The sequence below is a fragment of the Alligator sinensis genome, unplaced genomic scaffold (assembly GCF_000455745.1).
Source record: "Alligator sinensis unplaced genomic scaffold, ASM45574v1 scaffold400_1, whole genome shotgun sequence".
NCBI lineage: Eukaryota > Metazoa > Chordata > Crocodylia > Alligatoridae > Alligator > Alligator sinensis.
This window is the reverse complement of record NW_005841897.1, coordinates 2,854,291-2,865,631: the sequence shown is the minus strand read 5'-3', so window position 1 is coordinate 2,865,631 and position 11,341 is coordinate 2,854,291. Positions and strand designations below refer to the sequence as shown.

Here is an 11,341-nt window from a genome sequence, read left to right as displayed (position 1 = left end):
CCTACACCCATCCTAGCATGGAGGAGAAGACAGCTGAGGCTGCTTGGAACAGGCAGCTTCCCTGGCCAGAGGAAGAAAAATTAGCAGGATGATAAATATTTCATACTCCAGGGACGGCCGGAGCACATGCCGAGGAAGCCATTCATGAAATGCTCTCATGCCCGCTGCATTAATCTTGGGTTTTTAATCAAACGTGTTTGCCATTTCTAGGCATCTGATTTGATTCAGTAAGGTAACGGCTCCAGCTCTGCAGGGAGACAAAGAGGGCAGCAGGCTCACATGCTGATTCCTTGGGTGCTTTGCTAAGAGTAGTACTCTAGATCAGATTTTATCCCATCATTAGGAAAAATTTAAGGGGCCCACTCATGTTTAGGAACCCAATGTGGGGAAGGGGGGTGTTACTTAAGAGTGGGAGCACCCTGAGATGAAATATTTGGTCATTCAGTGACCCCCAACCAAATGGCTGCATAGAGTAATCATACTTTTTATATCTATACCTGTGGCTAAAAGGTCACTGCAAAACCTAGGTGGATCAGAAGCCTGCTCTAGGACATTCTTGACTTGTCCTTTCTCTTTTCTCTGCTCACCTTAAGCCCTAACTGTTTTTGTTCTTGCTCATAAGAGATGATTGAGAGACCAAGCCTGTGGTGGAGGATTAATATTAGATGGATTAATATTAAATGAATGTATTACAGCTGCATGACTAAAATACATGTTTTAAATTATTTTAGAAGCACAATAGCATTCTCCAGGGTGTGCATCTAACAGCCGATTTATACACACTAGGAGTGTGCTGTGGTGTGCCTCATCACGCCACGGGAGTGTGTATACTAGACTATAAATGTGTGTCCTGCAAGTAATGGCTTACTAAGGGAACAGCTTTGCAATTCTGAATATTAGTATGATGGCTACCATCTTGGCTGACATACGAGAGGTTGAATGGGGGATCTTGTGACCCAAAAGGCATGAGTTGCAACAGCTTGTATTGATGCTGTATAGGTGGGGCTGTAGCAAACCGGTATCCCCTATGAATCAGGCATGGAGGGGGACCTGTACTACAGGCTCATTTGATTAGGTGGTCAGGGTGCTTTACTAGCATTAACTCATTAATATTCAAAGGGTCTTGGACTCTTTTGAAAATTGCACCCTATAATCCTCCACTGTGCAGGTGGTCCAAAATGTGTGATGATCCAAACTGGATACCTTTGGAGATATGAGGGTTTTTCCCTCCTGGGTAGGACCAGAGCCAAAATGATACCAGAATATCCTCCATGGACCCATCAGAATACGGCTTAGAGGACCGCCTGCCTCCCCCTTTAGGCCAGGATTAACTGCGTGATTGATGGGCATCTTAGAAATACCTAACATAGGGTTGATCTAGGTGTTGTTCTGAAAATGAGAAAAGTTCTGGGAGTCTCAGCTCAGTTCCCAGTGGCTATATATCCATGACACTATATACTGCTCTGCGTCACTATTTCCAGCAAGGAAGATAAGGCCAAGATTTTCAAAAGCGTGTTCCTGTCCACCTTAAAGCACCTGCCTTCTGAAAATCAAGCCCCATTACATTGTCTCCAGTTGGGCACTCAAAAATGAGATATCCAAAGTCACTGCTGACTCCTGACAACCAGAGACCTTGTCCTGACTCAGCTGTGCAGAATGAACTGCCCTTCTAGGCGTCAACATGGGCTTGCCAGGTGAATTCGGAGACTCACTGATGAAGCAGTAAGTGTATTCAAGCAGTGTTCTTGCTTGTGCTGTACCTACTCTGGGGACAGGGCTCCCAGACCTGCTACTTCTCCACCTTGTGTGTGCAATAAATTCACACAGAGTCAAATGCAGGAAGTGCTATGAATCTTGCCAGGCAGCCCGTTCTCAGGAGATGTCCGGTCTAATTTTGTCCAGTTTAATTTTGAAGACATGAATGATTTGGGTAACAAGTACAGCATCCAAATTCCTGTGTCCTCATCCAAACCTTTTGTGGTTGGATATGGAACAATTTTCCGTTAAAAAATCTGTGCGGCACTAAAATGTTGCTCTGCGTATGGGTATATCCAGTGTGTAGGACAGATGGAGGGTCAGGAACCCCAAGGCACTCTTACCTTTTCCATTCATGAGGCTGTTGCGCAGAATCTGGTCTACTTTTATTGCTATGTCAGAGACATTCTGAGCAATAGCTTGGATCCTCTCCATCAAACCCACTGCTGGCTGGAACCTGAAAAGTAAATAAATAAACCCTGAAAACATTATTCCTTCCTGTAAGGCATCCAAGCTTGTTAGAAAGAGTAAGAAGGGCTTCCTGCCCAAAATATCTATCCTCCCACACTGTGAACTACAATACCAAGGGAAGCCCGTACCAGCAGTTTTAGCAATGCTCCAGGATACAGCGATGGACCAAGTTCTCCAGTACTCACTCCATCAAAAATTCCACTGGCATTTGTGGGAATGGGAGTTTTCAATGAGTAAAGACTGAAGGATTTGACCATCATCATTTCCTCTGTAAGTGTGTGTGGGTGTACGCACACACACACACATGCGTGCATGCATCCATGTGTGTTGGCACGAGAGAGAGAAAAATATATAACGTGCATGTTCAGGAGACCTAGTTTCTCTTATTTCAAATCTTTTCAAACATTCTGTTTGAAAATGCCTTCCTAAAATTACCAGGCTTGCAATCTGCTTAGTGAACAAAGATTTCTGAATTACATTTGTTTCCACTGAAGGAACACTTGTGGGTTGCTAAAACTGGTGAAGCTATTTGATACAAATAGAAAGAAGAAAGGAAAATCATGAGGAAGAAAAGGTGAAAAAAAATGGAGAAGCAGAGAAAGTGTGTGAGAATTGTGACAGAGGTAAAAGGAGAGAGAAGAAATGACGACCTTGTCAAACATGTATGCTGCTTGGGTTGACCAGCTTTGTGAACCCCCAGAAATAGTTGGTAAGTGCCATTAAAACTTCCCACTACCACCAAATTCATCCTTCTTCTGTTGATTACCTGCTATGCTGAGGATGAAGATGGCATTGCCTCTAACATGCAGTTGTAAGGTATTCTCATGGAAGCATGCACGTAATTAAAGAGCAAGGACATGACATTTGTGCTCTCAAGTTTAGTATAGCCAGAGGACATTTAATCTGCAAATAAATAATAGCTGACCCCCAAACGTAATGACCTAGCCATCTACGCAGAGAAGAGGTTCTGATTACTATTCTGGCAGTGGCATTTGCCATGAAATGAAGGAGCAGTTGCCATCAACATATAGATAAGCAATCCATTTTGAACAGAGGGAAAATAAAAAGGCTCCATGAGTTAGTCTTGTGCAGAGCCTTAACTGGGGAACAGCAACAAGTCCCACCAAACATCCACCTGTCAAGCAGCTGATGAAAAGCCAGGGTTGGATGGATCCAGGGAAATAGGGTCCCATCCAAAAAAGAAACCCCATGTCCTGTACCTTCCGGATCGGGCTGTGACATCTCCACCTTTTGATAGCCCCATTCGGCAAAGCATGAATGCACATCCTCCTTTTTAAACCCATATTTAAATCTCATTGACTGAAATGGGACTAACCTATGCGGTCAAGGGGTTTGCTGAACTGGGCTGAGCAACCAATACCATACCCTGTGAATCATACCAGTGAAATCAATGGGTTTTATTCTCCTTTTCATCAAAGAACCTATACAATCTTTATCAATGTAAAAAGGTTTGAATGTGAATCCAAATCTCCCTCAGCCTGGGGAAAGGTGATGAAATCTGAGCCTCTGAAGTGCTGCTCTTGAGAGGCTTTTAACGGGGGCAATCTTTCTATTTCAACCATTTCCCTCTCCATTCCAGCTGCAGACAACAACATCTCAATGAGCTCGAGTATCATGGTAAACAATTTTCCCTCCTGTAATGTCTGGGGTCATAAGATTTTTCGTAGCTCTCCAAATCATTAAAATGTAAGAAAGTGTCATAACTAGTGAGGAAAAGCTAAAGGACTGCCTTGAATTATCTCAGTGCAAAAATATGCTCTGATTTGGAGTCCTACTCACTAAAGTTTTATGATTGTTCTCGAGCAGATCAGTGAACCTGAAGGCTGAGAATTTAAACTGCCTCTGTCCTCAAGGCTAAAAATCCCCTTAGTTTTATGAACCGACACCGCTTCAGTTGTTGATTTAAAGTCCATTTTCTAGCAAAAAGCAGCCCACATTTTTCCTTCCAGGATGGTTTATGACCATCAAAATTGAACCCTCCTATTTCCATTGGTGAATCACATGTTCTGGATTTTAAAATTGCATATATACAAAGCTAGAGGGCATCATTTCCCTGGCACATTACAACCAAGTGAAGGGTGTAAATCCAGGGTGTCAATTTTAACAGCCAGTTGTTTTGAATACTGAAATAATGAGAATCTTCTTATAACCATGGGAAGCTGTCCACACAAAAGCACCAGACCAGTTCCACAGCTGTTACACATCACGATAGCTCCAGTGAGGTAAGACAGCTCAGGCTGGTAAATCAGCATAGAGAGCTTTTGAAAAATCTCACCCTTAAATCTGCATCCTCATCCCATCAAGAAGCAAAAGAAATACCACCGCGTAGCCATAACTACGGACACATAAATTGGATAACCTGAGGCAAGCCAAGATTTTTTAAAAGCTGCAAACACATGACACATCCATTAAAAGTATCTTATCAGCTCCACAACAGGGGTACATCTACCTGTGGATGAGTCTGAGGCTATTTTATCTTGCCCTCGGGTGCCTGCGTTTTCATATACACGCCTGCTCTTTCCTCACACCTTCAGAAGTACATCTACCATCATACATTGTTTGCAAGTTTATGTCTCGCATTTCACCTCTTGACTCAAGTGTCAGTGACCTTAGATGTCCAACTACCATCACAAATGGGGAATTATTAAATGGAAGAAGCTATCAAAAAACATTTAGCCAGCTTTTGAATTTAGTAATAATTAACCCAATACTTATCTCCTGGTAGAGCCATTTGTGTTGCTCTAACACCACTAGGAGAACATAAACCTGGTAGATCTAGACATCTGGGAACTTCTCTGGCACCAGTCTAGGTGAAAGGATCATAGGAAGATGAACAGGAGCATGGAAGTAGTAACTCTATGCCTCAGAGCCTTTCAAGTTCTAGCATGGCCTCCTGAAGCCATAAGTGACCCTACTTTCTCCCTCCTCCCTGGGACTGCTCTAACACAGAGCATGAAGTCTGAACCAACCAGAAAATTATACAGCCACAAGGGCTTAAGGCCACCTTTGTCCTGCCTCTCATTTCCTGTGACCAGCTCAGTTCAGCCAGGCCTGAGAACCAGTCAACCATCACATTCAAATGAAATGAGGATCAGTATGGCTCCAATAACATTTACATTCCCAACTGGGGTAAACCCTCACAACCCCATTGGAAGCCACCATCTGCACCAAGTAAGGCTGTATTCATACCAAACAGCATGGCCAATTCTAGCAACCCACAATGGTTCCTGCAATAAAAACAAACAATTTGGAAATCTTTGATCATCGCGCTCAAGCAAAAAAACACTTCTGTTTCTTTTAACAAGAAAGCCATGTCACACTGCTTGTACTGCAAGACTCACTGCAAAATGTGCTAAGGTTATTCATAATGAAATGTAAACTGAAATGGCTGGGATCAAAAAAGCAAGGAAATATGCTCCCTGTAGCGATTTTGGAGCTGAATAATGACAGAGAAAATGTCTGTCACAGTCCTTGGCATTTTGTCACGTTGCAGCAAAGAACAACGGTTTAAAATGTTATTTCAAAATAAAGGAACAAAGCAAAATCTTGTGTCAATTGCCTATTGTGTCATTTTGGTTTGTGCACAAGTTCATCCAAAATAACCATTTCTTAGGCCTTGGATGCACGTTACTTTTGCAGTGCTTATACTTTTGTTGCCATTCTAGCGTTACAAAAAGTGAGTGTCCATATGGCCAGGCTGTTTGTAGTGCTACAAAGATGGTGGAACTGCCACAAACAGGAACTTCCTTGCAGCACCACCTTGTGCAGCGCTACATGCAACATGTCAATAGTTTCATGTTGCCTCTCAGACCCCCAGCATCCCAGAGTGCTCTGCCTTCTCTCCCCCACTTCCAGACACCCACAGGGAGCAGAGCTGGTACAGAGCTGCTGGTGCCCTGCTCCACCAACCAGCTGATCTGTCGCTGAAGAACTGGTTGGTCTGTGGAGGCAGCAACAGCTGTTGCCACTGGGACATGCAGGCAGCTGAAGCACTCTATAGCTCTACAAATGAACGTCTGCCAAGGCCTTAGAGAAAGCACTTGAGTCCAAGTTTCTGAATTTGTCCAGCTTTGATCTAAGCCATTAGGCAGATGACAAGAAAGTTAAGCATAAATTACTGAAACCACCATTAAAATGATTTATAACCTGAACAGAGGAGAAGAAAATAAAATATTTAAACTGTGGCCCTCATAGAGGGCAAAGGATTTTGCGGCCGATTGGTGGAACATTCCACTTTATTTATCATGACTCAACGCACTGGGAATGAAGAGGTAAGTGGTTTACCCTGGTACGTGATAACTGAGCACAAGAGGAACATTTTAAGTCCATTAATCATTATCAAAAAGGAGAAGGAGACTTAGAACTACTGACCAAGGCCAAAACACATCTTTGTGCAGTACATCAACACAAGCCCTACAGACCAATTACACTTCCCTTAAACTCTGCTTTGAAGGCCTGTGTGAGGCTTAAGTGATGAACTGAAATAGGGCTATGTTTCTTCACTTTCCTCAAAGTAAAAGCAAGTAGAAGGAAGGTTAACACGGACCAAAACTCTGTCGTCATCTCTTAACTTACTGCAGTGCAAGCGTACGTCCAAGCCTTTTATGTAAATGACAACCAGACCATTTATCTTACTATCTCTTTGTAGAGCAGCTAACAACATCCTTAGATGTTGCCTATACAGAACTGTCCTATTATATCACAGCTGAAACGTCAGTATTTCCTAGTCCAGTCTAGATAAAGGGGTAACCACCAGTTTTCAGGTGTACCAGTATACAGGGAACAGCCATGTGCCTTTAAAAACAAATTCTTCTTTAGTGACAATATAAATCCCATAAAATAGTTCTGGGGCTGCTGAAACTATAGTAAATTACTGTAGGTTTTTTGGAATGAAATTTCCCTGGGACCTTAAAAACATTTACTACTGCAAATATAGTACTTTTACTTCTAAGCATCAATATTGATTTTCCCTTTATTATTTTTAGATTTATATTTCCTTGCGTTGATTAGGATTCAGGTCACACCTCAGGTTATAATACACAGTATACAGTATTTATCTTGTTTCAAAAACTCCTATTAAAATATATCTTTCCCCACTGACAGATCATTTGCCATATAATGCAGCTTTAGGCTGAGCTTTCCGTTCCTTTTTTTAACGCATTAATTTGGTTCTCCCTGCTTTGTCTCTGACTTCACAGAAGCTGTTTAGTTATAGCACGTTTACCCGTTTACAAGGTACTGCATCTTTATTGCCTTTTATAAAAGGGGCATTATGAAAAGATGAATCTCTTTCTATTCGCGTGCTGTCTTTGGAATACAAACCCCACACGTACTCATTTCCTCAGCCAGAAATTTTAGCTATTAACTGCCAAAAGCAGCGACTTTGGTGAGAACAATACAGATGGGGAAAAAACAAGGCTTTCTAAACGAGAACATCACCTACTTAAAGCTTGTATAGTGCCATTCACCAGGATATCTCAAATCATTCTTTTCAAATCTGGATTTTATTCTTGCCTTTAGAAAAAAAAGAGGGAAACCAAGCACAGAGACTGTTACCTGCCCAGAGTCTAGGTTAGAAGTGGAAGAACTGAGATTAGGAATCTTGACTCCCAGCCTTCTTCTCTAACCTGTGTACCACACTGCCTCCTCATATAGATCAGTTAATTATATAAGAAGCTTTATAATATCATATTATTATAATTGCAATAACAATAAGGTTTATTTAGTATGATTAAATATATTTTCCACGTTACAAGCCATGTAGACTCGTATTGTAGGATCCCAGGACCGAAGGCTTACTCCCAGGACATACATTTTTAGCTTACTTTACCTACACATGAAAGCTGCAGTATTTAGGAGCTACAGCATTTCTCAACAACTCAGGCCTTGGCAAGCACACCAACCCTGTCCATCTGTTTTCATTACTTACCATAGAAAGTTAAATAGAGTTGAAGGTCTTGGCCCTTATCTTCAATGCACTCCATGAACTGAGCCCAGCATCTCTAAAAGTAGCACACAAAGCCCTGAGGTGAAGACTGAAGTGAGCAGCTTCATCCCTGAGGCATAATGGGCTGCTCTACAATAAGGGTATACTGATCTGCGCAGGAAGAAGAGCTTTCTCAAGAGCTGGCCCAAAATGGTGAAATGAACTCCTCCAGATCTAAGGCCATCACCAAGCTCACCAAGACATGCTCTAAGGGCAGGGAGCATTTCTTTGACCTTGCCCTTCCTCACAGGAACATATACTTAGAAAACATTCCTACCAGAACAAGACCTTCCACTGGATACGCCTCTCCCCTTAGGGAGAGAATGGGGAAACAAACAGCAGGTTAAGGATGTCAGCCAGGCTGTTTAATGCATTGCTGGACGATGCTGTGATACTACAGTGGTGAGTGTGGTATCAGAACCTGAAGGAAGCAGAAAAGTCAAGGAAAGTGCCCCAGTGGTTCAGGCACTAAGAAGAGAGTTTGCCAAATAGCTCCAGAGTGAAATTTGGTCAGTCCCTTTGAGCCTCTCCATCTTGGTTTTTCTCATCATAAAACCCAAGTATAATAATATTCACTCCCCTTTGCAAAGTGCTTTAAGAACCATAGATGAGAAGAGCTTTACGAATAATATAACTATTATTCTTATGCTCCATAGGAAACTCTGTCAAATCAATTCAAAATAAAAATATTACAAGACAAAGTATGATTCAAATGTATTTTTCAGAATCTCTATTTTCTGTAATCTTTTTCATTATATCACTGGGTTATGGTAAACAGTTCAATTTTTTCTCCATGAATATCTGCTTGAATAAAGAACTGAATTTGCTCTGGCTGTATTTGTGCTCCTTTTGTATTCACTCTCTACAAATAACCTAGCAAATGTGTTTCATGGCAGGAATGTTTCTTGAAACAGCTCAATTTAAACAAGTATTAGATGATGTTCAATGCAGACTCACTTTTGAACTCATCCATTTCTAAGAATTACATTCAACCAGTTAGGAAAAGGAATCAATGACACGTGATCTGCATAACCAATCAAAACTAACCAAGTGACCAATACTGTCAGTGCATGTGAGTCTTTCAACTCACAGAAAAAAGGATGCGTGTTTATGAAAAGGTGGACCCATTATTTCAACCATCTCCAATATCATACAGCCACAATGAATCACTCTGAAAAGGAAGAATTTGCCAATACCACCCAGTAAAATGTTTCCAAACAAATGCAGTTAGGAAATTATAAGCTACTTGTGAACAGAATGAACAAATAAGAGTTTCAATTCATAAACTAAGGTCTCGATTCTCTAAATAATAGAAGAGATAAAATCCTGATTCTGGAGTATTATTCTGTTGATTAAAGTGGGTTTTACTCTACTGGGTGAGACCACTCATAATGTCCCAGTCAAGTAAACACGTAAAGACTCATATTTTATATGAGTCACACACGCGCGCGCGCGTCATTTCACACACACACACGCATCATTTCACCCCTGTTGGGTTCCATTCAGACTCTGGGTTCTGGACTCAATTCCAGGATGAAGGCCAACATGAATCATTCAGAGTAATTTGTTTACTCCTGACATCATCATATTTAAAATCTTTGAAATGTAAGCAACATATTTTTGATCTGTATTGCATATATTAAAGTACATTTATGTAGATATTGCTTTGTGCAGGACTGAGTGCATTGACAGCGCAAGGCAGATAATAGCATTATAGCAATTCAATACAAGATAATGTTGCTCTTCCATAGCATTTTTCACTTAAAAAAAAAAAAAAAAGATTTATAAGTTGTGCTCTAAGCTTAAGAAAATCATCCTTTGGTTAAGAGTAAAAAAGAGTCTAATAAGACTCTCTTTCCTGAAGGATTGCCAGGGAAGCCAGTGGTGCAGAGGGCTACCAGCCACAGGAAACAAGTCCATCACTGGGTGGGACTGACCAGTCAATAAGACTCCCCCATGTGATGAAAGCAGACTCTGCAAGACTATGCGGTCAATTTTGTACACTGACCTCTGGCAGGGGGAAGCCCCATAGCTTCCATTCATTTGCTATTTCTTCCCTCAGCCTTGGGCTTGCTTTGCCCCTTGCATGTTTTATAGGCAAGTAGAAATACTGAACTGAACACATGAAGCAGGAACATTTTGGAGAGTGCTGGGGACAACTTCCTGGTGCAAGTGTTGGAGAGGCCAAACATGGCCTGTGTTCTTCTTGACCTGCTGCTCACAAACAGGGAAGAATTGATGGGGAATATAGAAATGGATAGAGATGAGTGAGTTCAGGAAAGGAAGGAAGGAAAGTGGCAGAGTAAGGACCCTGGACTTCAGAAAAGCAGTCTTCGACTTGCTCAGGGAACTCATGGGCAGGATCCCCTGGGAAGCCAGTCTGAGGGCAAGAAGAGTCCAGGAGAGCTGGCTGTACTTTAAAGAAGTCTTACTGAGAGTGCAGGAACAAACCATCCTGATGTGCAGGAAGACTAGCAAGTATGGCAGAAGACCAGCTTGGCTTAGCAGGAAACTCTTTGTCACAACCCAAAGTTGTGGATTTTTTAATTGTGTGTGCTTCGGCACCGCTAAATTATGTTCCCGCCGAATTGGAGCTCGTTTGCACGACGGAGTGTTCTGTTGTTATGGAGAACCCGCGTGCAGAAAAGTGTTTCCCACCGTTCTGTAGCCTTCTTTGCATTGTGCATTACTCTTGCATTTAGTGATGCACGCTGCAAAGGAGTTTTCCCGCCATTTGTATTGAGATTTGAGCCACATTATTGGCCGGTCTTAATTTAGGCACACGTGGCGGCTAGCTATTGGCTGGCTAGCCGTACAAAAGGCTTGGGTGGTTTCCGCCCAAGTTGGAGAGAAAGACAGAGAGACGGATCTCTAAGCGCTGTGGGTCCTTTCAAACCCAGCGCATCTTTCTTAAGAAGGCGATAGAGGCTCCAATTGCCGAACCCCCGGAGCCTAGCAAACTCTGGGGCACAACTTACCGACGGCCTCTAGCCTCTCCCCGTCACCGATCGCAGCCCAGACGAATCCCTACCCTAGAACCCAGTTATCGAAACCACGGAGTCTGAACCACTCCGAGGATCCTGGGAACCGAGTTTTAGAGTCCTCCAA

At 42.2% G+C, this 11,341-nt stretch overlaps 1 protein-coding gene across 2 annotated transcripts in view; it reads right to left on the bottom strand.

The window, feature by feature from the left end:
• MGAT5B (mannosyl (alpha-1,6-)-glycoprotein beta-1,6-N-acetyl-glucosaminyltransferase, isozyme B) overlaps window positions 1-11,341 on the bottom strand; it is a 183,375-nt gene that overhangs the window by 89,137 nt on the left and 82,897 nt on the right. For both annotated transcript variants that reach the window (XM_025197428.1, XM_025197429.1), the window contains exon 4: window positions 2,100-2,212. In XM_025197428.1, coding sequence (XP_025053213.1) covers window positions 2,100-2,212 — 113 coding nt within the window. The remainder of the gene's footprint in view (window positions 1-2,099; window positions 2,213-11,341) is intronic.